Consider the following 27,975-nt stretch of genomic DNA (forward strand, 5'->3'; position numbering starts at 1 on the left):
CTTGGTTAAACATAAGAGAAAACCTTAGAGATCTTGGATAAGGCAAATATTTCTTAGGTGCAACACCAAAAGTACAATCCATAAAGGAACAAACGGATAAGTTGGACTTCATCAAAGTTTAAAACTTCTGCACTTTAAAATGCACTGTTTAAAAAAAATGAAGAAAAAAAACCCCAAGCTACTGATTGGGAGAAAGTATTGGCAAATAATCATCTGATATAGGACTTGTATCCACAATACATAAAGGACTCTCAAAACTCAATAATAAGAAAACAACCCAAGTTTTAGAGTGAGCAAAAGATTTGAACTTAACCCAGAAGATAGACAAATAGCAAATAAGCACACAAAAAGATGCTCAGCATCATTAATCATCAGAGAAATACAAATTAAAACTATAAGTAGATACGCTACGCATCTATAAGAAGAGCTAGAATAAAAAAAAAACAAAAACAACATACCAAGTGTTGAGGAGGATGCGGAGGAACTGGGAGCCCATGCGCTGCTCGTGGGGATGTAAATGGGACAATCACTTTGGAAAAAACTTTGGTTGTTTCTTAAAAAGTTAAACATATACCTACAGTGTGATCTAGACATTCAGCAATAACAATGGATGAATTATCAATACATGCAACAACATGGATGAAATTAGGCTGAGTGAAAAAAAAACAGACAGGATTCCACACTGTATAGTTCCATTTATATAAAATTCTGGCAAATGCAACAACTGTATAGTGACAGAAAGCAGCTTAGTGGTTACCTGGGAGTGGGGTGGCAGAGTGAAGGATTACAAAGAATCCTGAGGAAACCTTTCAGGGATGATGAATGGCCCTTCTCTTCACTGTGGTGATGGTTTCCTGGGTGTTTCCCTGTGTCAGAAATGATCAGATTATCTACTTTAAATATGTGGCTTTATTGTATGCCAACTATACCTCCATGAAGCTATCTTTAAAATATATTAATGGCAAAATCTAGTGAAAGGACCACTCTCACTGTGTTCCTTAAGCAAGTTGCTAAATCTCTAGTTTCCTCATCTATAAAGTAGGAATAATGTTGTTGTGACCATTAAAAATAACATGTTGGATATATTTCATATGAAAGAGAGCTCAATTAGTAATGGTAATAATAGAATAATGCTTTCAAGAAGAAAAAAAAGTATGTGATTCTTAAACGTTCTGTTCGCAGATATCTGGAGAGATTTCTGTAGAGGGTTGGAAGGCCATTGCCCTGGTTTCCCAGTTAGGTCATAGTTTCACGTGCAGTGACTTGGTGTTACTGTCGTGGGAAGATCTGACCCACCCATTTCCCCCACCACCCTCCTCTCTTTGTCCCTCCTAGTCTGGCCAGAGCTGGAGGGGTCCCTTGGTCCCTGTCACTGCACAGCCCTACCCCCAGCCAACCCCCCCGCCGTGGTCTGTTTCTCGTTCTCCTAATTTTGGAATCTGGAACCACGTAGACTTGTAGAGATCAGTCAGGAGAAAAACTCTCCGGAAAGATTACAAGGGAGAATGAATGTAAAGCACGTGGCCTGGCTGCCGGCACCTTGAACACCTGTAATCGTTGGCAATTTCGGTTTCACTGCATATGGGCTAGGTCATCGGTTCTGGCTCCCGTGTCCCCCTCACATCTGAAAGCTCTGCGCTGGGACAGCATAGACAGGTTCCCTGTCCTTGGAGTTGACAGTCATGCGAACCAGGACAGGCTCAAGGATGGGGGAGTCCAAGGTGAGCTGGAGTCATTGGGAAAACGTCGTGAAAGAAAGAGGACAAAGAGGACCTGTCGTGTGTGTGTGTCTGTGTTTATAATCCCCAACCCTTTAGCATGTATGGTACCTGGCATGGAAGCAGACCTCAGTTCATATTTTCTGGTTGAAGAAGTGAGTGAAGGAGGACAGCTGAGTTCTATGAGAAGCAGAGAAGCTGGAGGACAGGAGCTGAGGCCCAGCTGGGAGTGACGAGGGCCCCTCTGGCCAGGAGAGAGGTTAAGCCAGATGCAGGGGTGGGGAGCAGTGAGGGCTGAATGGCAGGATGAAGGTTGCGGACACTGGGTTAGGGGCCTCTCGGGACGTGGCAGGAAGGTCCCTGGAGACCCTGCAGGGGCAGCCCCACCCATGCCCAGGGTCCCCTTCGGCTCTGCTGGATCTTCAGGGGTTGTGGGCACACACCTGCTCCCGGGTCCCCAGACAGGCTGGGCCCAGTGGAGAATCCTGCCTTCTAGGCCCCCCTCAGACTGGCACCTGCTCCAAAGGGGAGGCAGAGGCCCTCTTCCGCTGCTGCAGGGACCGCCCCCCCCCCGAAGCTGGAGGAGAACAGAGGCCCCACCCAAGGGACCCCCGTCCAGAACACGCACACTGACCCCACACTTAAACCTGCTTTCTCCCTCAGCATCCTGGTCTGCACACCAGACCCAACCAGGAGACTATCAGGGACTCGTGTCCGAGCCCGTCCCCAGGGAACAGGCTTGGGAACAGGCTTGGGAACAGGCTTTGCTGACCACAGGGCTGCGCGGTAGGGGCCTGGGCCCGCTGGCTCCCTTCCCCCCGGTCACAGCTGACCTGGCGGGACCGGCAGGCAGAGTTCTGAGGAAACAGCATTGTGCCCGGGACCTCGTGCGCCCTCTGACCTGGCCTCCTCCTGTGAGCCCTGAGGACCCTCCCTTGTGCCACTTTGGCTCATTCACGGTTCCTGGAACCCATACACCGCTTGCGGATAAGTGACTTCATCCCACACCTAGCGGTTTCCCGTTTGACCACCGCACGGAGGTCTGTGGATGCTCAGTGTGCTCGCCAGAACCCCCAGGGCTCGGCCCCCTCCCTTGGAGGTGCATTCCTAACAGAGCCCCCAAGGGCTATGCCCAAGGGACGCTGGTGCAAAGAGAGAGCAGCCCTGCCTTCCGCGCGGCCGCTGAGCAGTGGGGCTTTCAGGTGATTGCGGACGGCTCGAGCTCCAGCCTCTGGATCAAGACGTCTTGATCCCCGCTCTGGACCGGAAGAGAAAGCATTCCAACCTCTTCTCTTTGCGTCCAGCAAAGGAGCCCCCTCCCCGCCCTCACCCCTGGCTGCCCCCTCTTCCTCAGCCCCCAGAGCCTTGTTCTCTTGCCCGGGTGCCTGGGCAGAAGCCACAAGGCTTGGGAAGGCCCGCACCGCCGGAATGCGCATGCGCGTCAGTGGCCGTGCCTGAGCGCGCGTGACCGGCACGTGAGCGCGTGTGATGGAAGGTCACAGCTGGAGCATGTCGCCCTCTGTCTGCCCATCCAGGTTACTCCTCGCTGCAGGACGAGCTGCTGTCCCCCGCCTCCCTGCACTACGCGCTCCCCTCTCCGCTGCGCGCAGACCAGTACTGGAACGAGGTGGCCGTCCTAGACGCCATCCCCTTGGCGGGCACGGAGCATGACGCCATGCTGGAGATGTCTGACATGCAGGTGTGGTCCGCGGGCGTCACGCCCTCGTTGGTCACTGCTGAGGACTCCTCTCTGGAGTGCAGCAAGGCCGAGGACTCGGACGCCACCGGCCACGAGTGGAAGCTGGAGGGGGCGCTCTCCGAGGGACCCCAGGGCCCCATGCTGGGCTCTCTGGACCTCGTGGAGGACGACACAGTGGATTCAGATGCCACAAATGGCCTTATCGATTTGCTTGACCAGGAGGAAGGTCAGAGGTCAGAAGAGAAGCTGCCAGGTCATGAGAGGCAGGAGGACTCGACAGGTGCAGGGCAGGGCTCAGGGAGTGAAGTGTCTCTTGTTTCAGGCCAGCAGAGGGTACAAGCCCACATCACAGAATCCCACACCGTGAGTCGGGTGATGGACTCCAGCCAGGACAGGTAAGGGCCGGGCCGCCGTGCGGGATGCCTTTCACCGTCCTGGGCTTCTGGCAGGGGATTACTGTGCCTGGCAGCGAGTACAGAGGGAACTCGGGCGCCACTGTCCCCTGTGTTCTAAACACACTGGAGCAAATAAATACAGTAAGGCGCCAGCTCGCTTCTGAAGCCGCCCAGCCCACGCTCAGGCCTCTGTCTCGTGAGAGTGGAGCTTGTCTGCAAAGGCCAGTCCCTCCCCCAGAACCACGCCCCGCGCCCCCTCGCCAACCCCATCTTCCGGCCAGCAGGAGAGAGGCTGAGGGGGTTGGGAGAGGAGAGAGCGTCCTTGGGAGAGAGATTGTAAGGCTGGGAGAAGCCACGTCCCTGAAGTACAGCTGAGCTGGGTGCTCCGGGCCCCCGTCGCTGTTGTGTGTTGATTGCCGAAATCAAACCGTATTTGGAGACCTAGAAGCACCAGGGCCCAGGGAAGCTATGTGTGCAGTCACACAGCCTGCGTGTGACAGAGCTGATAAGGCTGCCCTTTCCGCTTACGCCCTTTTGAAGGAGTGAGGCCAGCGGGCTTATCAGGGGCAGCACAGAGCTTCAGCTGTTGAAGATGCTTATTCTCCTGGGTAGCTCTTTACCCCCCTTCCTGCGATGAGAAGGCCTGTGATGACAGGTCCAGCAGCAGGATGCCCGTTGGCAGTCCAGGCAGATGGCCTGATGCCCCTCTGAGACGCAGAGGCCCCAGGCCACGTGCATGCAGTGGACATCCACCACACTCCAGCACTGGGCTGAGTGCAGAGGGGGGCTTGGAGCGAGAGAGACAGACAGTGACAGGTATGGCCTTGGCCTCCGGGGCTGGCACAGGAAGGGAGTGACAAAGGCCTTTTCCTCCGTGTTGCTTTGCTGCCTGAATTTCCCTAAAGCAAGGAGATAGTTCCTGTGCTCCCAGAAGGCTGTGGCCACCCAGGGAGCTCAGATCCAGCCAGGCCATGGGAAATCTATTTTCATTTCCTCTTCCCACCCGCATCCTCCTCCAAGAAGCCCGGGCAGACGGCCCTTCCCCAGGCTCCACTCAGTATGGCCCGCATCCCCCAGCAGGAGGGAAAACAGAGTCGCTTAGGAGACAAGACAGCAAGGATTCATTTAGTGTCCCAAAGTTATCCTTCGATGCATCGGGAAAATTGGGCACACTGGACTGTGAGGATTCAAAGTGAAATCCGACCTTCCAACCACTGGCGACGGCCGTTCACTCAACAAGCACTGATTGGATGCTCCTGTGTGCCGCCCACTGCACCACTGTGACAGCAGGGTCCCTAGACAGGGGCCAGAGGCCTGGGGGCCGGGCCTCGGAATGTTACAGGATGGCTCTGTGACCTGGGTCACCCCTCCCATGGGGACAGATGAATTTCATTCACTCACTCAACAGTGTGTATTGAATGCCTACTGTGTGCCAGGCCCCTGTATGAAGAGCCTCGGAGCCTGGGTGTGGCATTGAGCAAAGCAGATAGTCTCTACCTGCAAGACGTTTATGTTCTAGTGGGGAGACTGACCATAAAAACAGATAAAGTAAATGGAATTAAAAGAGAGATGCTAATTAATGCTAAGTGCTAAACAGAAGAATAAAGCAGGGAAGGGGGTGGTTGAAATCATGGACGGGGCGGGCAGGGACACCTGCGAGTGACTCGCGGGAAAGACCTAAAGGAATGCAGGTGATGAATGATGTGAACGCCTGAGCGGAGCCAGCAGAAGGCCCAGCCAGGGCAGAGGCCTCGGAGCAGAGTGCGCCCCGCACATTCGAGGGGCAGTGAGAAGGTGCCTGTGCCTAGAGCAGGGTGGCCACGGGAGATGAGGTCAGGGCAGTGATGGGGCCGGACATGTCAGGCCTTGGGGTCCTGGAAAGACTGGCATTTCCCGGGTGGGATGGAGAACCACTGGAGGGTTTTGAGCGGAGGAGCGAGGTGATCTGGCCACGGCCGGCCACAGCCAAGGGCAGAGGCAGGAAGATGAGCTGGAAGCAAGAGTCGATGGTGACGTGGACCAAGATGGTGGCAGTTTGGTGGCCAGGAGTGGTCGTGTTCAGGGTGTGTTTCTGAAAGTTGAACCAAAAGGGTTTCCTGGCAAATAAGATATAGAGTGTGAGAGAAAGAGGGACGTCCAAGACGACACGGGTGTCCTTGACCTGACACCTGGAGGGACGAGGTTGCCATCTGCTGCAGTGGGAGGACGGCTGGAACAGGTCCGGGGAGAAGACCCTAAGTGTGAACTTGGCCGGGCTGCCCGTGCGATGCCCGTCAGAAACCCCAAGGCCAGACGTCGAGGAGACAGTTGGACACGCACACCTGCAGCTCAAGGAAGAGATACTGGGGACCCACATCTGGGGTTAAGGCCACGGGTTGAATGAGCTTGCGGAGGACGTGGGTGTAGACAGAGAAGAACTGAGCCTGGGGCCTTCCAGGGTCAGAAGCCAGGGAAACTAGGAGGATGCCGCAAAGGATGCCGAGAAGGAACGGCCAGAGAGGGAGGGAAAAACAGGCAAATGTGTCTCGGAGGCCGTGGAAGAGCCTGCTTCAAGGGGGGAGGGATGATCATTTTGCCAGCTGAGCCCAGGCGTGAGGACCGTGTGGTGGGAGTGACCTGAGGGGCTGGAGGCTGGTGGGTGGGATGACGGGTGTGGGGACCCCGATGACTGGACCGTGAGCCACGTGCCTCGGGAGCCCAGAGCGTGGAGCCGTCCATTCACAGGGCGGGGCCCAGCGCCACCGGTGTCCGTGGCCCTCTCCACCGGGACAGCGAGGATGGCCCACGCGGGCCTCTCTGGACAGGGCAGTCGCTGTGCGATAGCGCACGCTCTCCCGACCTCCAGTGGGCGGTACAGGATCCGTCCTGGATGGGCCAGGGCTCTGGAGGGGGAGGGTCTGTGAGAGCGGAGACTGGGAGTGATTGGTGTCCTCGGTCTCTTCCTGGGCCCCAGACTGCAGGACTGGGATGCGGAAGGCTCCATCGTCTCCTATCTGCAAGAGGCCACACGAGGCTCCTGGGGGGAGGAGGCCCTGCAAGGCCCACACTCCTTCCAGAGAACCACGAGCAGGTCTTGGGAGCACGAAGAGGTCCTGGGCTCTGCACCGGAGCGCGCACACACGGAGCAGCCCGAGGCCGACAGGGACCGGAGACCACAGGGCCCCAGCGAGTGGATGCAGGAGGCTGTCAGCACCTTCTCCCACCACGTAAAGGTGAGAGCCCGCGGGGAGCCGCCACTGATGCTCCAGCCAGAGGGCCAGGCCTGGGGCAGCTGCTCACTTGCTCAGGCCCCTCGCTGGGCGTGTTTTCCGGCTTTAAAAATTGTGGCAGTGGCTTCTCTTTTTCTCTTTCCACGTGTCTGCCTCCTTGATCCCTGAGAGGGAGGGGAGGGGCTCACCTTGATGGAGCTCCAGAGACTTCCAGGCACCTCACCTCCACTGCCTTCCAGATGCCCAAGGCCACAGGGTCAGGGGTCGGCTTTGCAGGCCCGGCGCCAAAGCCGTAGTTTTGTTTGCTTGCTTTTTCCGTCGTGGTTTAGGAAGAAGGGCTTATTAGCACCAGAGACCCGGAGGCCAGGCTAACTCGGGTCCCACCGTGTCTGTAGGGACGAGGACCAGCCACTCTCCCGCCCCGGGTTCCCTCGTGTAAACGAGGTAGAGAAAGGATTGTCGCCAGGGCTCACTGGGGACTCCTTGCCCGTGCGGCTGGGCTCCCCGGGTGGAACAGGCTGGGACCGAGGGAGCGATCCCAGCACAGGCTCCAGCTGCCTGCGCCCTCCGCCCTCCCGGCCTCCCTTCAGTCCTCCCTACTTATTTATTTTATTTATTTGCCTTTATCTTCACTCCCCATTCCCACAGACATCATTTTAATGTGGTTTTGGAAACAGTTTTATTATGAAAGGTTGCAAATAGGTACCAAACCAGACAGAAGAGTCTGTCACCTTTGCGCGCACCCAGCGCCCAGGCGCTGCCACTGCCTGCTGGCGGCCCCCTGGTTTCATCGCCCCCCCACCCCCGAGGGGTCCCCCCACGTTATCTTGACATTAATCCCAGACATCTTACGAACGTGTCTTTTTAATTCATGCGTTTTTATAAAGTTCGCGGCGCCGCTCTGTGCACGTGTGGTTTTAACACGTACGTGACAGTGTGCTCCGCGCCTCCCTGGTTTCTTCTCTTCGGTCAGCATCGGTTCCTCATCCTCCCTCCCCTCCGCTGCCCGCTGCCCTCTCCTCCCCTCCTATCACTCCTGTCCGAGCCCGAGCCTCGAAGGCACCTCTGAGGACCCCAGGACCAGGCGGGCTCCGCGATGACCTGGGCTGCTGGCTGCCAAGCGCTGCCGGCAATGAAACAGGGTGGTATTTAGAAGGCGTCCCTGCCGAGTCCGCACCACCGACGGCTGGGCGGCTGCACCCATTTTTTAACCCCAGGCCACCCCGTGCGTTCTCGGCCGAGGGGCTGTTCCGCGGGACCCTCTGCTGCCTCTCCCGGTAGTGAGCGCTTGTCCCAGAGCACAGGTGGCCCCCCTCCGGGTCTGTGCCTCCCCACCCCACCCGGAGTCCTGGGGAAGGAGCGTCTCTGCGGTTGGCTTTGGTGAGGGGAGGCCTGGAGAGGAAGCAGGACCACCCCGGGGGACCGCGAGAGAAACCCTCTAGGTCATTTGGCCCAACTGCCTCATTTACAAATGGGGAAACTGAGGCCCAGGAGGCCGACGTCAGGCCCAGGAGAGTCTGGGACCTCCTGATCCCCAGTCCCAGTGAGCCGGCACCTCCCTGTCCAGGGCGGATGGGAGGGTAGGTGAGCTGTTTCCTAATCATCTCCCGGGGCTCCAGGGGATGATAATGAGCCCTGTTTAAGGTGACAGTTTGCAAAGCACCTATTTGCTAGTATTTCCAGTGAGTCTCAAAAAACACGGGGTCGGGGAGTGGGGTATAACTGGGGGCCTGAACCTGCAGGGCAGCCAGTCCCTCCCTGCGGCCCCGGTGGGCAGCATCTGACCTTGAACTCCTAGGCTGGGCTCAGACACAGGGCTCTCGTGCCCCCTTGCACGTGTGGCTTCTGCGTCCCAGGTGCTCTCTTGTGGAGATGAGGCAGGATTGTGCCGGGGTCGGAGCTGGAAATCTGACGCTCGTTTCCTTACTCTTTCACGTAGCAAGTTATCAACCTCTCTGTGCCTCCATTTCCTTTGTGTGAGATGGGAAAATCAGAGCCGTGATGGGGGGTGCTGCAGGCATAACCGAGTTAGTGTGTGAAACGCACGCAGACCCCCTCCTGGGCAGCGGGCTGCGTGGGGTGTTTGCTGTCACCACCCCTAGCGGTGGGCTCACAAGCCGTGCGACCCCCCGGCACTCTCAGAACGGGAGGAGAGCTCCTGAACCCGCCCCTGTTTGACCGCTGGGGAAACCGAGGCCCAGAGAAGGCGCCCCGCTTCCCTGAGCCCCGCAGCGGGAAGCCGCAGGGTCAGTGTGCCGGGTCCAGATCCTGGTTCCTTCTGCCACGCCAGCTGCAGCCCAGAGAGGAACGGCCTGATCCCGAGAGGGGAATTCCTTTCAGCCGCAGCTGCTGGGCTGCATTAGGGAGTCAACTCTCCAAAGCCGAGTTTAATGCGCATGGTTCCTGCCCTGCTGTTGACAGCCCAGCCTGGGAAGAGCCTTTAAGGACAGGCCTTAAATAGACACACCTGTGACACGCTTGCATTTGGGGTTGCTGTGCTGCGTAAGCGGGGACCGAGGCCCGAGGGGCTGATGGAGCTGCACGGGCTCCCAGGGCCCTCCCTGGACGCCTGCGCTCCCAGAGCTGGGCCTGAGCAAATCACTCACTCGGGGCTATTTTTGAAACAAACCCCGCACCTTCCAGGGTGTTAGCCGGCCCCATCCCAAGAGTGAGAGGGGTGACATCATTCTGATCATGGCAGTAGCAGCCCAGGGACACACACAAGTAGCCACGTTCTGCAGACGTCTTATTTTCCCAAGTCCAAATGGGACAGTTTTCCTGGGCAGAGCTGCCTCTAGCTGTCACAGGGCCACCGGCCCCTGCAAGCTCTCAGGGCTGGTGTCACACGCGGTGACTTTAACACGCGCCTCCAGCGCCCAGGACACGCACACCTGCCCGCTTCCTTCTAGCCCCGCCGGACAGCCTGGCAGCTGGCTTGGGAGCTAAAATTACTGGAGCCTGACGTCACCCAGGCCGAGGGCAGAGCTGGGCTTTCAGCAGGAGGGCACTCTGGCGGCAGTTCCACTAGGGGCCCTGCAGCCTCCCTTGCGGGGAGAAAATGGAGGGTGTCCCAGGGGGCCTGCAGAGTCCCAGAGGAGAATGAGAGGCCGGCCCCCCGCCTGGTGGCCCCCTGGCTGCGCAGGCCCTGGAGGGCCACACTGGTGAGGAGGTGAGGATGTGGGCCTTCATCACCCAGCTGCTGGTCACCCTAGTGCTGCTGGGCTTCTTTCTGGTCAGCTGCCAGAACGTGATGCACATTGTCCGGGGCTCCCTGGGCTTTGTGCTGACGCACGTCCACCAGGAGCTGGACAAGGAGCTGGGGGAGAGCGAGGGCCTAAGCGACGACGAGGAGACCATCTCCACCAGGGTGGTGCGGCGCCGGGTCCTCCTGCAGGTAACCCAGGCGGGGGCAGGCCGCGGCTGCGGGCGCCGCGCTGGGAGGTGCGGGACGCTGCTCAGGACGCCTGCTGGAAGAGAAGGCCGGGCGGGCCTCGGGTGGGACGTGCGGGCCCGGAGCTGGGCGGCACGCACCGCCCGGCCCAGCCCCGACTCCCCGACCCGGCAGAGGAAGCTCGGCTCTGGGACTTAGGAAGCCGGCCGCCTCCTGCTTCTGTACCCAGCCAGCCCAGGGAGGCAGCAAGTCCCCCTCCGGGCGAAGGCGTCTGGGGCAGGGGGTTCTTCCCCGTCAAGTGCCGTTGGAGTAGAAATCGGGGGCCCCCTCCCTTTCCGTAAAGCCCGTATAATCGCCCCTGTTTTGCCCACCCCCACTGCCGTGGCAGCACTCCTGGGAGCCCAGGGCTCCCTCCTGTCCTCGGGCCCAGGACCCCCCCGGGGTGCCCCTCACGCAGAGCCTGGTTTGGCGGCCGAGTTGCAGTTTCCTGCCAGGGTGGGGACTTGCGGGACTGTGGCTACTGCTGGCGCTACTTGATTTCTTCATCCTCTCTCCTTATTCCCAAATTCCCGCTGATCAATCTCGAGTTTTCTCCCTTTCTCTAATTCCAGGGGAATGAGCTTCAGAATATTCCAGGGGAGCAGGTGACAGAGGAGCATTTCACGGATGAGCAGGGCAACGTCGTCACCAAGAAGGTGGGTGCACAGTCCCCCTGAGCTGGGCAGAGGCAGGCGGGCTGGAAGCTTACAAAGGCGGTGGACTCACCCCCAGCTTCTTGCTGCTGCCCCAGCAGAGGGGTAAGCACCTGCCGCAGTCCAGACGTGACATCCCTTACAGCCACTTTGCCTGATTCAGCCTGAATTAGCTCCTCCGACTGGGTTCCAGAAGGACCGGGCCCTGTGGAACACCCCAAACCTAGTCCTGTGATGCCTGGCCCTGAAAACAGCTGTACGACAGCAGTACGGGGGTCCCCGTGGGCCTCCTGAGATAAAAGGACATGGGAATGCATGGGGTTGGCGGCAGGTTTACACCAGGAGACGTGATTCTGCCTCACAGGTGCTGGGCACGGGGCTAGGTGTGGGCAGCAGGCAGCCCTGTGTTGCTCCGGGGCTCGTGCTAGGTCAGAGCAGGACCCCGTCTTCCCTCCTGCACGGGGAGCTTCATGCTTGTTTGTGTTCTCACCTCCCACTGCTCGCACACGGTAGGTTCAGAGCAGACTGTCCTTGGAATATTTGGATGCGTGAATAGGGAACACGTGGATCCAAGGGACAGGAACGTCGTGCCCTTCAGGGGCTCACAGTCCTGAGGGGAAGACAGAGGGCATAGGGCTTCCCTGGTGGCGCAGAGGTTGAGAGTCCGCCTGCCGATGCAGGGGACGCGGGTTCGTACCCCGGTCTGGGAGGATCCCACGTGCCGCGGAGCGGCTGGGCCCGTGAGCTATGGCCGCTGAGCCTGCGCATCCGGAGCCTGTGCTCCGCAACGGGAAAGGCCACAACAGTGAGAGGCCCACATACCACAAAAAAAAAAAAAAAAAAAAAAAAAAAAAAAGACAGAGGGCATAAACTTCCAGCACACCAGGAGGCAGGATGGACCGCCCTGGGCTAGAGACAGAAGTCGGGGGGCGGGGGGCATGAGACCCCGATCATCCATGAGCCTCGCTAAGAACCCCCCGCAAATTCCAGCCCCTCTGAGGCTGCCCAGTGCGAATTCCCCACCCGATGGGGGGTGAGAGGCCGTCCCTGATCTTGACGGCTCAGGGAAGGGCACCTGGGGACAAAGGCTGCTTCTAACCCCCCACCTCATTCCGGGGCCTGCTCTTTTCAAGCTCTGTCTGGCCGGCTTCCCCAGCCCCTTCTCCCCTCCCTCTCTTCTGCAGATCATTCGCAAAGTTGTTCACATTGACCCATCCGGAGCCGATGGCACCCAGGAGCCCGAGGAGGTGATTTCTGGGGGGCCCCTGGAGGACCCTAGTGAGATGGAGGCCGATGTTGATTACTTTATGACTCACGCCAAGGTACTGCCCGAGCTGCGGCCTCCCAGGCCCTCGCTCTTCCGAGGCGCCGGCCCGTGACTTCCGCTGCCCTCTGTACCAGCCCCCTTGGGGTTCACCTCTCACCTCTCTGCTCCCCCTCGAGCCTCCTGCCCCTGGGGGCCCTGTGCCCACCACCTCCGTAGGGCACCTGTGTTCTCTTGCCGTCCCTGTGTGTGATCTGTCCTGCCTTGTGTCTGCAATGCTGTCTCCAGGTGGAGCTGAGAGGGTACAGTAGCCTGCAGCCGGACCTGATAGAGGGCCGGAAGGGCGCTCAGATAGTGAAGCGGGCCAGCCTCAAAAGGGGGAAACAGTGATCTCGAGCCCCTCCCTGTGGAATGGCCTCTTTGGAGGTAATGCGGTCGTTCTCCATCTTCTCTGCATGGCCTGGTCCCCCGCGACGCCCCGCCGAGAGGCTGCGGACTTGCACACCCCTACCCGCCTCCTCCTGGAACTCCCTCCCCTCCCAGCCCCTCCCCGCTGCCCAGCATGACGCAGGAGGTCCAGGCACTGCTGCGGGCTCCAAGCACAGACCCCCACCTGCTAACGGCGCCTCTGAGCTCCATTGCCTCCGAGAGAAAACAGCAGCATCTGCTGACCCGTTCCTCGGCAGCGCAAAAATACAGATTTGAGAAAGTGCTTCCGTGAGTGCGAAGCACTCGGTACATCTCAGTAGGGAGGTTATCCTGGAAGCCCAGCAAGGGGGTCTGGAGGAGGAGGGGCGGGGCCCTGGAGGGGCGGGGTCTGCTAGGCTGTGCTGTTTCAGTGCACGGTGGCCAGGAAGAGCTGGACAGGGAGAGGCCTGGAACCCAGCTGTGCCTTGAACGTTGAACCCAAGGCTCGCATCCTCCTTGGTATTTCCTGAAGCATGTCGCGCCCTTGCTTTCTAGGAAGAGGCGAAGTTATAGGAGGCTTGGGAGCACTGACGGCTGGGGGGCAGGGGCGTGATGTGCAGTGAGGGAGGGAGGGAGGCCGAGAAGACGCGGCGAAGGCTCTGCAGCGGGCTGAGCAGTGCTGGGGGCTTCGGGGCCAGCTCGGACCTCCGTCCTCCCTGAGGGGTCCTGTACTGAGCTGCCCCGAGGCCCTTCGCTGTGCCCAGCTCGGGCCAGCTCAGTACCGGGCGCGTCGGGGTGGGAGTCGGCCGGAAGCAGGAAGCACGTGGCCCCAGCTCCCGCTGGCACCGGGCTCTTGTCACCTACACCCCCAGGGCCTGGCTCTGGGCCCGCGGCCAGCAGGCTCCTCTTCCGCATTCGGCAAAAAGCAGGGCCGCCGCCTCCCGAGCCCCCAGAAGTGCTGACTCCGGGCTTCCCTCAGCACTTGGGCAAAAGAAAAAGGTCTGGCCGATCCAGTTATAGGATAAAATTAGACCTGACTTCTCAGCAGCTTAAGGAGGTCACAGTGTTAACCCCCGCACTGCCAGGGGTCCGCCGGGCTGCTGGTTTAGGACATCAGCTGTGATCAGTCCTGGAAAGAGTCCAAAGGTGCAAGTAATTCGGAAAACCACAGAGTGGGATGAAAAGTACACTCTTGGGCCTTATTTTTCTTAGGGCAGAGACAGAAGCTTTAAATTCCAGCTTCTGTTTGGCTCAGGTTCTGCTGATATTCCTGAACAGGAGAGCGGCAGCCCAGAAGCCAGACGAGGGGAAGGGAGGAACCTAGACATTTTTCAAAAAATGTTTCTGTAGGTGATCTGCAAAGTGGCTGAACCGCCCCCCCCCAACAGGGGATGTGGCTCCAGACCACCGGGCGTGGGTGTTAGGGGACGCCGAGCAGAGCAGCCAGGCTGCAGCACAGGGCCAGGGCCTCCGCCAGGAAGAGGCCAGGGGAGCGTGCAGTGGGGACAGTGGTGCGGAAGCCAGCGTTCGGGAGGGACAGCCCAGGGGACAGCCTGCCATGCTGTACCCTCTGAGCAAGACAAAGACCGCTGAGGGCTCTCTGGTCCTCCATACGCACTGCCTGCCACTCGCAAGCATGCACGGTCCCCAGCCTTGATGGATTCCAAATGACTGCAAACTTGCAAATTCGCCTACTAGCTACTAGTTTATTGTAACCCCAAACGCAGCACTCCCAGCACTTCCCTCCCGTGGCCTTTCAGGGACGCGCACACAGTGGTGAAGCACTGAATGCCCTGCGTGCCTGTTCCCAGCTGAGGTCAGACAAGGAGGCCTTCTCTCTGTCCCCGTTTCAGTTCACACTCTGAACAATTGCCCTTTTTGCGGTCTATTCAGTGTCACTTTTTTTTTTTTTTTTTGCATTTTTGTGCTGTTTGTTGGTGATTTCGCTGTTTGAAATGGCCCTGCTGTCTAGTGTCCCTAAGAGCAGCAGGGCTGTGATGGGCCCTGCGTGGGAAGTCCGTGTTTAGAGGAGCTTCGTTCAGGCACGAGTTATAGCTCTGTCGGACATGAGTTCAGTGTTAATAAAGCAACAGTATACAGTTGACCCTTGAACAACTCGGGGAGTTAGGGGCGCCAACCCCCAGGCAGTTGAAAATCCCAGCACCGCTCTCTCTGCCTCAAAAGCAAAGGAATTGATGAATGACTCACCCCCAGGGCGGGAAGCTGAAACAGCTTGGATAGAATCCTGGGCTCAAACTCTAGTTCTTTTATTTCTATGTGTTGTGATCTGTAATCCAATACAAACTTTTCCCCACACTTAGTTCATTTAAAGATCTGTAAAATGAAAATGCAGATACTGTATTTATTGGAGAAAGAAACAATGTATAAGTGGACCCGTGCAATTCAAACCCACATTGTTCAAGGGTCAATTGTACATGAAATACGTTGTCTTTAAAGAGAGACACACAAGGTTGTGTGTTCATTGGTTGAGAAAACCGTTGGACCAGAGGCTGGCAGGAACCCTGTACTTTCCTCGGGAGCAGTGGTCCCAGGATTGGCTGATTCAGGGCTCCTGGCGACTTGAGAGAACGTGCCTCCTGCGAACAAGGACAGTTGACTGTTTCAGAGAGAGTGAAAGGGGGTTGGGGCCCAGGGTCCAGGCCTGGCTCCTCCAGTTCGCAGGTTGCCTTACATGTCGTTTCACTCCCTAAGCTTCCCTCTCCTCGGGGGAGGATGAAATCCGTCCCTCTGTGTGTCACACTGGTGTAAAAAGGCTTAAAAATAGCCAGGGTAACTGTGAGGATGGCTGAGAGGGGTTAGGAGAACGGTGTGTTCTGGCGCTCAGCCAGTTGCAGGTCTTCCTTGTAGCGTGACCCGGGGCGGGTCAGCTGACCTCTCCCGAGCCTCAGGCGCCCCAGCTGTAAAATGGCAGTAACGCCGATATTCCCTTTGTGCGGCGATCCATGGGTTTCTCTTCGTGAGACGGCTTTCTGAATTGTCAAGTCCTAATCCACCAATTCTCCAAGTGCCATCCGCATCCCAGTCACCCGAGAGTCTGGTTAGGATGCAGATTCCTGGCCCCTGACCCACACCTACTGCATGACAATTCTGGAGCTCAGGATTTGGCCACAGGCTCGAGTGATTTTGATGCCGATTGAAGAGTGGGTTACTAGGACCAATTCTGGTTTTGCTTCCCAAACCTCCCAGAGGTGCCGTGGCACAGTTGTAGCATTTACACCTAAAGGGTGAGCAGAGATGAGTCATGGCGACAGTGTTCAAAGCCGTGGAACGCCCCCAAAGGGCCGAACACCCCAATCCTAGGCGCCTGTTCCGATTCCCCTGCAATCACGCCCAGCCTTGGGAAGGAGTTTGCAGGAGTCCCGGCGTATGCGTGAGGGGTGCTTTCTGGTTGTCCTTAAGCAGTTAGAAAATAGCTGTGGAGTCAAGCCTGATGGGGTGCAGCAGACAGTAGCAGCTGGTGGGTTCTGCTCTGTGCCCAAGTACGTAGGTCCAAGAACCAGGGTGCCAGCGCTGCCAGAGGACAGAGGAGAACAGGCAGCCTGTGTCCTTGGGTTAGAGGCACCCGGCTAGGTGCTGGGGGGCACCACCCATGAGACGGCTGCTGTTGTTGTTGTTTTTGTTTCCCTTTTTAAGAGACACTTTCCATGTAGGCACTGTGGTTGCAAGACCTGTGTTGGCTCTGATTAAATAGAATATTTTAGTAAATTTGAAAATTCGCCAATTAGTAATCTCAGTAGGAGGAGGCCAGGAGGCCAGGGGTCGTGTTTTACTTTGCTCTTTTAAGCGACAGTCCACCCTCACTCGCCGGCCCCGGCAGGTGTATCCGAGTCGGGGGCTGCCGGAGAGAGGAGAGAGCCGCAGACGCTGGCGGGGGAGGGGGCAGGTGGCACAGCACAGAGAGGCGACACGAGGAAAAAAGCCCGACCGGCAGAGCCGCTAGAAGCGGCAGGAGGCTATTTTCTAAGCGTTTATAGGGTGAGACCCTGTCCAGGGGCACCCAGGGCGGTGGCAGAGTACCGGACGCAGCTGGAGGTTGCGGCTCTATTAGAGTCTGATAGAGACGCACTGTCTTCCCACCCCGGCTGCTGCCCGGATGTTCCCGCCGGGCCCGTCCCTGCTCCTCCTGGAGTCTCAGCTCACCCAGAGATGGGAAGAACGGTTACGCTAGAACCATCTCAGCCTCGAACTTTCTCCTCTGCTCTGTGTCTGGGCAGACGAGTGGGAGGGAGACGGTAGCCTGTCTTCCCCAGGCTCAGGCTTTCATCACATCTCCTATGTGGCGTGCTTAGCGCTGGGGTAGGCGCCGTGGGACTGGTAGGAAGGGTAAGGGCTTTGCTCTTGCCCTCAGAGTGTTTATACTCTAGCCAGGGAAGTAAGCAGACAGGAGAGAGGACAGACAGGACAGGGCATTTCTGGAGCCCAAGCACGGCGGCATCCGATACCGCTCAGTGTCCTGAGCGCTTCCTAGGTCGTTAGCTCTCCCACATCACAACAATCAAACGAGGTGCATCCTGCTGCTGCCCTCGTCTTCCAGCAGAGGAAACTGAGTCCCAGAGAGTGTAAGTAACTTGACCGAGGCCACACAGCAGGAAATTGGCAGAGACAGGATGTGAACGCAGGCAGACCGGCTTCAGAGTTCATACTCTTAACTGCGCGCTGAGATTACTCTGCGTGCAAGGCAGCAACGGGAGAGAACAGATAAGAGGAAGCTGCAGTCTTCAGGAGGGCCTTGTGGAGGAGAGGTCTGCAGGGTGGTGGGCAGAATCTCAGCCAAGTGGAGACTGGATGGTGTCCTTGACGGGGGAGCCGAGGACAAAGGCAGGCAGCGGCGGGCCTGCGGGTTTGGACTTGGAGGAGGGGCTTGGCTGGCAGTGATGGGAGAGTCCCCTCCCGGGCAACCGCTGGCTCAAGCCACCGGCAGTAGAAGGCCTGGCCTTTCGCTCTGGGGAGGAGCTTAGCCCCACCCTCCCTCCCTGGGGAACCACTCGGGCTTGAGTTCCCCTTGATCACCTCCAGCCTCCTCCCCAGCCCTGGCACCTGTAGCACCCACGATGAGCTCCCTGTCCGGGGACACAGCTGTGCCTCAAGTGAGTTTCCAGCTTTCTGTGTCACTTCCCACCCCACCCAGGAGATTGTCAGCTCCTCTTAATGTTAAGTCCCTGCAGACAGAACCCTGGGTGGCTGGGCTTGGAGGTGGGCTTGTCCCCCACCGGCTGGAGGAGCTGGCCCCACGGGGTGGCGGGAGCCCCATGGCGCTGTGATTCCCAGGCTGCAGAGTTGAACTTCACTCTGGCAAAGCTGCTGTCTTCCAGCCTAACATACATAGTCCCCTGGGGAGAAGCCATCTGGTTTTCAAAGATCTCTTTGCCCCAGTAGAGGTTGTCCATCCAAAGGGCACGGGGAGAGGAACCCGAGGCCCCGACAGTCAGGGTTGTGGACCAGAGCCAAAGAGGCGCTGAGGTCCCTTGAGGCCGTGAGCTCCCGAGGCCATGTCTGCTCCGTCCCTGGGTCCCCAGGCTGGCACACAGGAGACATCAGTGCATGTTGGCTGAACCAAACCAGACAAGCCTGGGTGCTGCCATCCCCTAGCCTGGCCCTTGCTGGGCTCGAGCACGTGGCCCCTCTCCTAGGTGCTGGGTACACGGGGACCTCTCCCCAGGTGACCGTGCGGGCACAGAGTACCCCACAGGAGGGTCTCCCAGGGGGCTTTTCGATGGGCATGGAGCTAGTGGCAGCCTCTGGGCAGTGCGAGAAGGATGGCTGGTATTTCAGGAAGGTCCGGGCCAAGCTCAGTGCCTTTCAGCTCCTGCCTGGCTTGGGGAGGCTGCTTTTCCTGACTCACCCCTGCCCGAGCCGCCAGCACAAAACTCTGGATAGTGGGTTTTGGCTGGGAGTTGCGCCTCTAAATTCTAAGTGACTCCTCTCTGTGTGTCCCTCAGGATCACACCTCGACACCCAACCCTTGAACTCCACACACTCTGCCACGCACCCGAGAGCTGGACCGAGGCCCCGGAAGCCGCGCACACGTCCCTGGAGGCTTACGGCGTGACCTCTGTAAGGGAGGTCCTTTAGTCACCTGTTCGCATGAACGACCGGCTGTAGACGCATGACCTACAGTCCTCTATCCTGCCTCTGGCGATGGTGGATCTCTTTGGGGAGTCTGGATGGAAGCAGCAAGAGCGGGGAGAGAGAGGGGGCACGTAAAACAAGCACAGGAGAGCACCGAACGCAACAGCGAACAAGGGCTCTTTCGTGGCTGGGATGAGATATTGTTTTAAATCATTTCAATTTCAACTTGTTACAGGGTACTTTGTTTTTCAACCTCATCTGTAAGAAATCCATGTGAGCTTCCTGGAAAGGAAAAAAGAAAAAAGAAAACTAGACATGAAATCAGTTCCACACCTTAATCCCTTACCCTCATCCGCCAGCCTTCCCCACACCTCCACGCTCCACGTGTGACCAGCCCTGCCGCTCCCCCTTGGACCGAACCTTCCAGAACGCTCTACATGGCATCAGGACACACACACGCATACACACACACACACACACACACCCCTCTCCCCTCTGCTCAGTATACACACAGATTTTACTGTGACATCCGAAGTTGTATAGACTCTCCTGTGGATAAACTGGAATTTTTTTTATGTTGTCGCTCTCTCTCTCTCTCTGCCAGTTTCAGTATTAATCATCTTCCAGTGGAAAATCATTACCTTCAGAGTGCATTCGGGGTTCCTCGTGTTAGGGACTTAAGACTCTGAGGCGAGGACCCCCAGGCTTAGCTGTAGGGCTCCAAGGGAGCCAGTGCCCATCCGAAAGGGTCTTCACTCTCAGCTGGGGGAAGGCCGGTGGCTGTCCCAGGATTGCACCAGCATGTTCAATAGAGAAGAGGTTTTCTATATCTTCAAGCACTTATATCATAGTCCGTGTTCAAAGTGTCCACTGTACAGTAATCAGCCTTGTGTATATGAAAAACAATAAATACTATGCAAACCAATAGAAACACTTTAGCAGTATGTACAAAGCACTAACAGCTCAGCTCCGGAGGACTTCTCCAGGCTGCGGGAGAAGGAGTACAGCCTGTCTCTCAGTGAAAGAGGAAGGATGGGGGTAGGGCTAGGGAAAGCACCTGCCCGTTCTTAGGTCGGCCGCCGCCCCGAGGTCTCCCAGAGCGAACTTGGTGCTCTAAGTCCAGGCAGCCGTGGGATGCGGGGCCTGGGCTGGGCAGCCTCAGTGCCCCCATCTGACCAACACCCCACCCTGAACCCCCTGGAGAGGCAGCACAGGGGGAGAAACGGCTGACCACCAGGAGGCCCCAGCCTGGAAGGAGACCCTCCTGGGCCCGGGCCCCGTCAGGGCGGGACGGAGACGGCGGCTGGCTGTTCCTTGCCTCGGTGCCATCGGGGAAGAGCCTTAAGTTACACCAGAGCCCCCGGCAGAGGGAGGCCCGAATCAGCACAACGCGCCTGCCCCGCGCGGCACCCTCCGGGCCAGGAGAGAGACTGCAGGCTCTTCTCGCCCGCCCAAGGGCCACTGTGTGTGGACGTCCGGTCACCTTCCTCCCTGCCTCTCTGCCGAGATGTCCTCAGAGCACATCCGAACCTTCCAAGTAGCACAGAAGCTCCCACGATGTCAGAGCCGCCCACCCCCCGAGGCCCCGTCCGGCCCCGGCGCACAAGTGTTCCGGTGGGTCCGGATGGGGGGGGCTGGCCGGGCTCCCCGAGGGGCGGGCGGGGAGTGGGAGCCCGAGCGCGCCCGTCGGTCCACGAGCCCCAAACCCAACCCCCGCGGGCGCCGCGCGCAAAGCTTCCCCTCCGGCCGGTCCGGCCGGTCCCTCCGCCCCGCCGCGGCCGGCCGGACTCAGTGAAGGCCGAGGAAGACAGGCGCAGGGCCGCCTCCCGCCGCGATCTGCTGCCGCCTCGCCTGGGCGCCGCCGCCGCCGCCCCAGGAGCTCCTGTAGAGCCGCGGCCCCGGCCCCGGTTGCGCTTTGGCTCGTCGCTCTGTCTGGCTTGGCTGCTTGGCCCGCCGGCCCCCGGGCCTCGGCGGCATGCTGCGTCCGCTGCTAGTAGGAGCTGTAGGGGAGAGGTTTGGGGGTCGCCACACAATGCCTAGAGAATGCTGCAGTCTGCACCTTAGACGCTGTTTAGGAGTTTGGGAATCACCTTGATTTTTTAAATTGTTATGAAACTGATTCTTTTCTTGACTCCCACACGCTCTGTGGGACCTCCCACCGCGCACCCCACTCCACTCTGATGTATAGACCATTCTCCCTACACCAGCTGGACAAATGTCAAAATTAATAAAGAACTCGACTCATGGCACAGGCCTCCATCTCTCCTTCCCGGCGCATCTTTGGGGAGTGTGGAGAGGGGGCGCTGGGGGAGTCTGGGGGTGATCAGTCTGCAGGAAGGCCTGCGCCCCGGGGAGGCGCCCACCTTCTCTGGCAACTTGGGCAGCCCCCTTAATCAGGACCACCCACTCTAGGAGAGGCACTCCCCACCCCGCAGATGGTAGAGCAGATTTCTGTCCCACCTGAGGACCACGTGATGGGGGCAAGTCCAAGACTTTGGGAGGGGGGCGCGCCACAAACACCAGGGTACGCGGCTGAGCCCACAGTGGGCATACACTAAGGGGGACCCTCCCCCGCAGTGCTCCCTGTGAAGGCATCTGGCCCCTGCAGGCAATGCCATTCAGAGTTCAAGAACTTCCAAGAAAATCGCTCTGTTCCTAACTAGCTCCTAACACTTCATGCAAGGCTGGTCACCAAGCTGGCCTCAGTTTCCTCATCTGTCAAATGGGGGAAGGGATTAAGCGATTGCAAAAGTCTCTTCAGTTTGTCATCCTGGGAGTCCTGAACACAAATGCCTTTGTCAAGCTTGGCAATAAATAAGAATAAAATTATTTACCGCAGGTTTTCCTCCTCACAAGTTCCCATCATTGGTGGTGGGGGGGGGTCGGGGGGTGGCCAAATCACAGTCACAGGGTCCTAGGAGCACTCTCCGCCCTCACTCTGATTGTGAAGCTTCTCTCTCAGCATCAGAAAAGACATCCAGGTCAAGGGACCAGCCATGGCTGTGCACCGGCCTCACCCAGAGGGTTCTGTAAAGCACAGGTTCAGAATCACAGCTGCCTAGGTGATTCCTGCAGCAACACTGGGAACTGGAGTTCAGTTTCCCAAATGGTTGTGATGGGCAGCTTTGGAGCACAGCCAATTCAGACCGATAAGAAATTTTCTCATTTTTAATCCAAACTTCCAGAAAAACAAGGTCCACAGCCTTGGTGAGGTCTTTCTTGTGTTAACCTACGTCATCTACGCTACAGGGTCATGGCCAATTCCAGCCCGAGCAGATAACAGCAGCGTGGGGAGAGCGGGCTCTCTGTGAGAGGGGAGCCTCCCCTCAGCCTGGGCCCTTGGCCTCCTGCAGGAAACCCAGGAGCAGGCTTGTCTCCACCTGCCAGAGGGTGACCATGGGCTGGTCAGAAACGGCTTTGGGACTGCCAGGCAGAGGAGGGATAGAAGTCCATCTGTCAGGCAGCCACTGTTCTTCCTGTCATTTTGCACGTCCAGACCAGCGACATGCTGATTGCCATTTTTTAAAAAACTGCAGGAAAGGATGCTGTTCCGTGCAGAAATGACCCAAGTTATTTGCCGCATTTTCCCTGTTGGTAAAACAGGGGAGAGACCCCAGTAGAGCCTTGTATGTTGTAAAAATTCATTAGGAAAAGAAAGGCATATGGGTGCTCGGTGATTCAACCTAGTCTCATCCGTCAAATATTTACTGAGCACCAACCAAGAGCCCGGCACAGGCACCGCCACGGAATCAACGGCCATCTCAGCCATCAAAGGTTTCCATCCCACGTGCCCAGCCAGGCAGAACATGACAGAGGCACAAATGAGTCCTCAGAGGAGGAGGAAGGGAGAACGGAGGGATCAGGGGAGGCTGCTCAGAGGCAGAGGCAGAACCAGGCAGGACCCACAGCCAGCACTCCCGGAGACACCCCACTCCCACCCCCTGCCCCAGGCTGCCTGGCAGGTTCCCACCCCCAGGCTCTCAGGCCCCAAAGTCCAGCCTCCCCACTTACCCAGCCCAGCACGGAGGAGGGAAGCGAAGCATCCATATCCAGACTGCACACTCCCCCAGAGGCTTGGGCATGTGCCCAGAAAGGGGCCTGGACACCTCAGGACAGCATCCCCTGAGCCCACAGGGGGGTGCAGCTGGAGGAACTGTGCCCTCCAGCTGCCCCAGGGGCCCCCCGGAGCGCTTTTTCCTAGATGCTCACTTGGGGGACCAGGAGCTGGTGGACCCTCTGAGAATGAACATAGGTTCCAGAGTGCTCTCTCTTTTCTTTCTCCCCATCTCTCTCTCCCCACCACCCCCCATCTCTCTCTCTCTCTCTCTGACGCGCGCGCATGCACACACACACACACACACACACACACACACACACACACACACACACGCTGGCTGATTTTACAGTCAATCTTTCAAAGTGCAATTTGTCTAGGAAAAGCCAATGTGAGGCCCGTAAGGGTTTCCACCAATGGCGACGCGGCTCGAGCAGCTCAGCCAGTCTCGGGTCTGTATTCTAATGGGCCCCATCTTTATCAGGGAAATGTTGCTTCTCTGAACTTGAAACTTCTCATGGAGGGTCCCCAGACTCTGAGGCAGAGAAGGGGCCTGAGCTGAGGCGGGGGGAGCCACCTCTCCCCAGGCCGGGCAGGAACAGAGGGCAGGGGCGCTGGAAGGGCTCGCACCTGCCCTGGGAGCACCTGACTTCCCACGCGGTCCCGGTCCCGGGCAAGGACTGGGCCGAATGCCTGGGTGGGAGGGCGGCCTGGGGCTCGGGCAACTTTGACCCTCCGGAGCTGCCATGGGATTCTGGGCCGGAGCTCGGGGGCTCTAGGGGACTGGATTTGGGCTTCCCACCTCCCCTTGGCCCTTGAGGGGGGCCATGGAGTCCAACCTGCAGGGCCCGTTCCTGCTGAGCAACGCGCCGCTGGCTCAGTTCTCGGAGGTGAAGGCCCCTGTGTGCCAGTACTCTGCGCAGAACTCCTTCTACAAGCTCAGCCCCCAGGGGCTGGGCCCCCAGCTGCCCGCCGGGACCCCGCACGGGATCACGGACATCCTCAGCAGGCCCGTGGCCGCGCCCAACAGCAGCCTCCTCTCCGGCTACCCCCACGTGGCCGGCTTCGGTGGGCTCGGCTCCCAGGGCGTCTACTACGGTCCCCAGGTGGGGAATTTCTCCAAGGCGGGGAACGAGTACCCCACCCGGACCCGGAACTGCTGGGCGGACACGGGCCAGGACTGGCGAGGCGGGCGTCCGTGCGGCAACAGTGAGTACGGGGAGGAGTGGGGGGACGGGGGCCGGGAACGGACGCTCACAGGGGTCCTCGGCCGCCATCCGACGGTCTGGGGCAGACCCCAGGGTCCGGCCCTCCACGTGGTGCAGCAGGGGCTTCCCCCTCCCCCCCCACCCCGGCTTCGCTCCGATGGGCGTCTTGCCCTCCGCCCTCACTCCTCACCAGCTGCCCTCCTGGGGAAGCCGGGGTCCCGGGAGACCACACGGCTCACCCCCACCCTGTGTACAGTCCTGCTCACCTTCCGTCTCCCGCCCAGAGCACGTGTCACCACCTCGTCCAAGCAGGCAAATGCCGGCCCCAGTGAGAAACTGCTACTGCGTCACCTTCCCAAAGAGCCCCCCGCGCGTGTGCCGGCAGCACTCAGGGACACAGAATGTACCCTGAACCCATCTCGGTCCCGCTGCCATCAAGGGGGCCTGCTTCCTTCCTCGGGGTTTATGTGAACAGCAGCACCCGTACCACCCAGCCTCTGGGAGCAGCTGCTGAGTCCAGTCCCACTGGGCCCTCGCTGTCGGGGGACCTCACCCCCCCATCCCCAAACCGTGGTTTTCAGAGAGTTGGTCCGGGGCCCCCAGGATGCCAGAGGAAACTTCTCATGGAGGGTCCCCAGACTCTGAGGCAGAGAAGGGGCCTGAGGGACCAGAGGAGGTGGCAGGTCGTGCACAGGCAGGGGAGCATCACCCGGGAGGCAGGGGGAGTGACAGTGGCTGCAGGAACCACCCCTGGGCCCGGATCAGGGGGGCAGAGGGGCCCTCCACTTCCGTCCCACCTGGGGGCTCCTCCACTGGCACAGGGGCTTGGGGCGGCCCAGGAAAGCCCGAAGCACACCTGCCTTCCGCCCGCTATGCTGCTCGGGACCCTCACACCCCTCGTCAGCCTGAAACATGGCGAGTCCCACAGGGGGCCAAGACCTCATCTCTAGAGGAAGCTATTCTATAACCTGGTTTGTGGGTGCTTTAGGCCTTCAGCTGTCCCTGTCTCTCACTCCCATGTTCCCCTACCCACACGCACCCCGTTTCCACACCCCTGCTCTTCAACCTCAAATGCACGTATACACGCAGGGAAGTATCTGAGTCAGTGGCTGCATTAACGCAAGGGGAGGGGACTGAGGGTGACAGCCTCTCAGGAGGCCTCATCTCCTTTCTGTGCCTCGGCTTCCTCACCTGTAAAGTGAGGACATGGGATATGAGGGTCGGCTGCACTGCACAAGGCCCTGCATGTGGGCATTCTGCTTCCCCTGGTCCCCATCCGCCCCCCCACCCCGCCGAGCTCCCGAGAGGCTGCCCTGGCCGGGCAGGGGTCAGTTCTTAAGGCTCCACGTCCGGACTCTCCGTGGGGTTGAAGCCACATGACTCCCAGGCCTGGTGACAGGGGACAGCAGTAACTTGGAGCTTAGGGTTCTAGTTTCCCGGAAACCTGGGAAATGGGATCTCAAGAGCAAGGAAGTGGAGGAACCCCCCAGGCCCCTGAGGCCCTGACGGTTGGTGGAAGGTGCTAAATCCATTTCTCGGTGACCTGAAAGAACGTCCCTGAGACCCAGAGGAAACTCCTACCACCCCTCGGGGTGTGGCTGCATCATTGCATAGTGAGGGCATTACACAAGGAGACCCAGTTCTAGGCATCCTCTGGCCCTAATCAGCTAAAACCTGGGGCAGGCGCCCTCGGGGTCCCTGCCCACCCAGACATGGCAGAGGTATGCTGCTTGGGTGAGAGGTGCCACCGTGCCCCCGCAACCTCAGCGGCTTCTCCGTACGGGCGCTCACCCTGTGGGAGAGGCGGTGCAGGGCTGGCGCCCCCCATCCCCGCGAACCGCACACTTCCTTCCTCCCACCAGCCCCGGACCCCCTGAGCGACAGCATCCACAAGAAAAAGCACACCCGGCCCACCTTCACGGGGCACCAGATCTTTGCCCTGGAGAAGACCTTCGAGCAGACCAAGTACTTGGCGGGTCCCGAGAGGGCGCGGCTGGCATACTCGCTGGGGATGACCGAGTCGCAGGTCAAGGTGAGTGTGTGAGGGACAAGAAGGTGTCTGCCTGGCATCGAGGAGCCCCACTCTCCTGGCAACCGCAGCTCAGTGGGAGGCCGTCCTTGTGTTTGGGCACCGCCTGCCCACCTAACCCTGGAGACGGTAATAATGACCCTAACGCCAAATGGCTGTCACCTCCTGAGCCCTCTTCTGAGAGCCTTATGTGTGGCAGCCCATTTAAACCTCACAGCAACCTGGCGGTGGGCCTTATTACCCATCTTACAGGGGAAGAAACAATCTCAGCTGAGCCTCTTGCCCCAGGTCACCGGCTGGTAAGTGAGCACCCTGGATTAGAGGGCTCTAACCTCATGCCATCCCCTCCTCTGCACGATCAATCGAGGCTAGAAGTTTCAAGAGCTGATGGCAGCCTCTGGGCCGGATCAGAGCTGGCTTCAGGCTTGTTCCGTTAGCCAGGCAAACGAGCCCACCTTGGTTCACCAAACTCGAAAGTGAAGATAACTCCTCCCCACGCCTGCCCATGAGCTCTGAGCCTCTTTGCTCAGCTCGGGGCAAGGCTCCCTCTCAAACTGCACACCTCGGGCCTGAGCTCGGGGGGTAAGGCCGCTTCTGTCCCCTCAGGCTCCCGGGGGGACCCCTGGCAGCTCTGAGGCTCACTGTTCCCTGAGGGGCTCTTGGGGGGGGCACCGAAGAAGCAAGCTCTGGGCTCTGCTGTAACTGCCCGGCACTGTGCTAAGGCGACGGGCTTGAGGGGAGAAGGAAGCACAGGGGCTGCTGGGGACCCGGGCCTGGGCTCCCTCAGGGTGCTGCCTCTCCAGCCGGCCACCCCCCACCCCCCGGGCAGCTCCCTCCACCCAAGGTTAAGGCCCAAGGAGAGGAAGCGCCGAGTCTAAGAGGAAGGCCTTTCCGCACCACTCCGCTTCTTTGGGTCCTTTCTGCAAGCTTCTGTCTCCAGTAATGAGCATGTGTTATTTTTATGGTTGGGGGGCAATGATTCATGAAGCTCAGTGAAGGTCTGTGAGGTTAAAACGTGTCAGCCCCTTCCACCCAAGTACCCAGATGGCAAAGGAGAGGCAGATACACCGCAGGGAGGGTTAGAGCTAAGACGAAAGGGCTGCTGCACTCACATTTATTTTTATTGCCTCCCTCAGAAAGAAAAAGTAGTGTGACTATGACAGCCTAGTCCATCGCTGAACCATTTATTTTACGATCAAGATGAGGCTGGGGGTGGTGGGAGCTTCCCTGGTGGCCCAGTGGTTGGGAATCCGCCTGCCGATGCAGGGGACACGGGTTCGTGCCTCGGTCCGGGAGGATCCCACATGCCGCGGAGCGGCTGGGCCCGTGAGCCATGGCCGCTGGGCCTGCGCGTCCGGAGCCCGTGCTCCGCAACGGGAGAGGCCCCAACAGTGAGAGACCCGCGTACCGCCAAAAAAAAAAAAAAAAAAGATGAGGCTGGGGGGATACTTGCCACCGAGTGGGGCCGCCCTCCCCAAAGGGGTCCCGTGCGCGCTGCGCGCCCGCGTGACCCTCAGCGCCCTTCTCCCAGGTGTGGTTCCAGAACCGGAGGACCAAGTGGCGGAAGAAGAGCGCCCTGGAGCCCTCGTCCTCCACGCCCCGGGCCTCGGGCGGGGACCGCGCGGCCTCGGAGAATGATGACGACGAGTACAACAAGCCGCTGGACCCCGACTCAGACGACGAGAAGATCCGGCTGCTGCTCCGCAAGCACCGCGCCGCCTTCTCGGTGCTCAGCCTGGGCGCGCAAAGCTGACCCCGCCGGCCTCCGCGTCCCCGCGGGTCCCAAAAGGCTAACGGGGGCTGCGGGGGAGGGGGGAG

The 27,975-nt window shown here is 59.1% G+C and overlaps 2 protein-coding genes across 7 annotated transcripts in view; both read left to right on the forward strand.

The window, feature by feature from the left end:
- The window catches only part of ANK1 (ankyrin 1), a gene marked incomplete at both ends in the record, with an annotated part of 213,360 nt that extends 194,597 nt beyond the window's left edge, over nt 1–18,763 (forward strand). Inside the window, 5 exons of one of the 6 annotated variants that reach the window (XM_079726759.1) lie at nt 3,254–3,812; nt 6,766–7,024; nt 11,024–11,107; nt 12,289–12,351; nt 18,737–18,763. In XM_079726759.1, the coding sequence (XP_079582885.1) occupies nt 3,254–3,812; nt 6,766–7,024; nt 11,024–11,107; nt 12,289–12,351; nt 18,737–18,763 (992 nt within the window). Of the gene's footprint in view, nt 1–3,253; nt 3,813–6,765; nt 7,025–10,196; nt 10,416–11,023; nt 11,108–12,288; nt 12,427–12,656; nt 12,759–18,736 lie in introns of those variants that run through there. The other 5 variants (XM_079726757.1, XM_079726758.1, XM_079726761.1 and 2 more) reach the window with 5 other exon arrangements.
- Nucleotides 18,764–23,747: 4,984 nt separating this feature from the next.
- Nucleotides 23,748–27,910, forward strand: NKX6-3 (NK6 homeobox 3; the record flags this gene model as incomplete). The annotated part of the gene is made up of 3 exons (XM_079726820.1): nt 23,748–24,129; nt 25,991–26,160; nt 27,689–27,910. The coding sequence occupies 3 exons, from the start codon at nt 23,748–23,750 to the stop codon at nt 27,908–27,910; spliced, it is 774 nt and encodes a 257-aa protein (XP_079582946.1).
- Nucleotides 27,911–27,975: the final 65 nt, after the last annotated feature.

This window comes from Hyperoodon ampullatus (assembly GCF_949752795.1).
Source record: "Hyperoodon ampullatus genome assembly, chromosome: 20".
Classification (NCBI taxonomy): Eukaryota; Metazoa; Chordata; class Mammalia; order Artiodactyla; family Ziphiidae; genus Hyperoodon; species Hyperoodon ampullatus.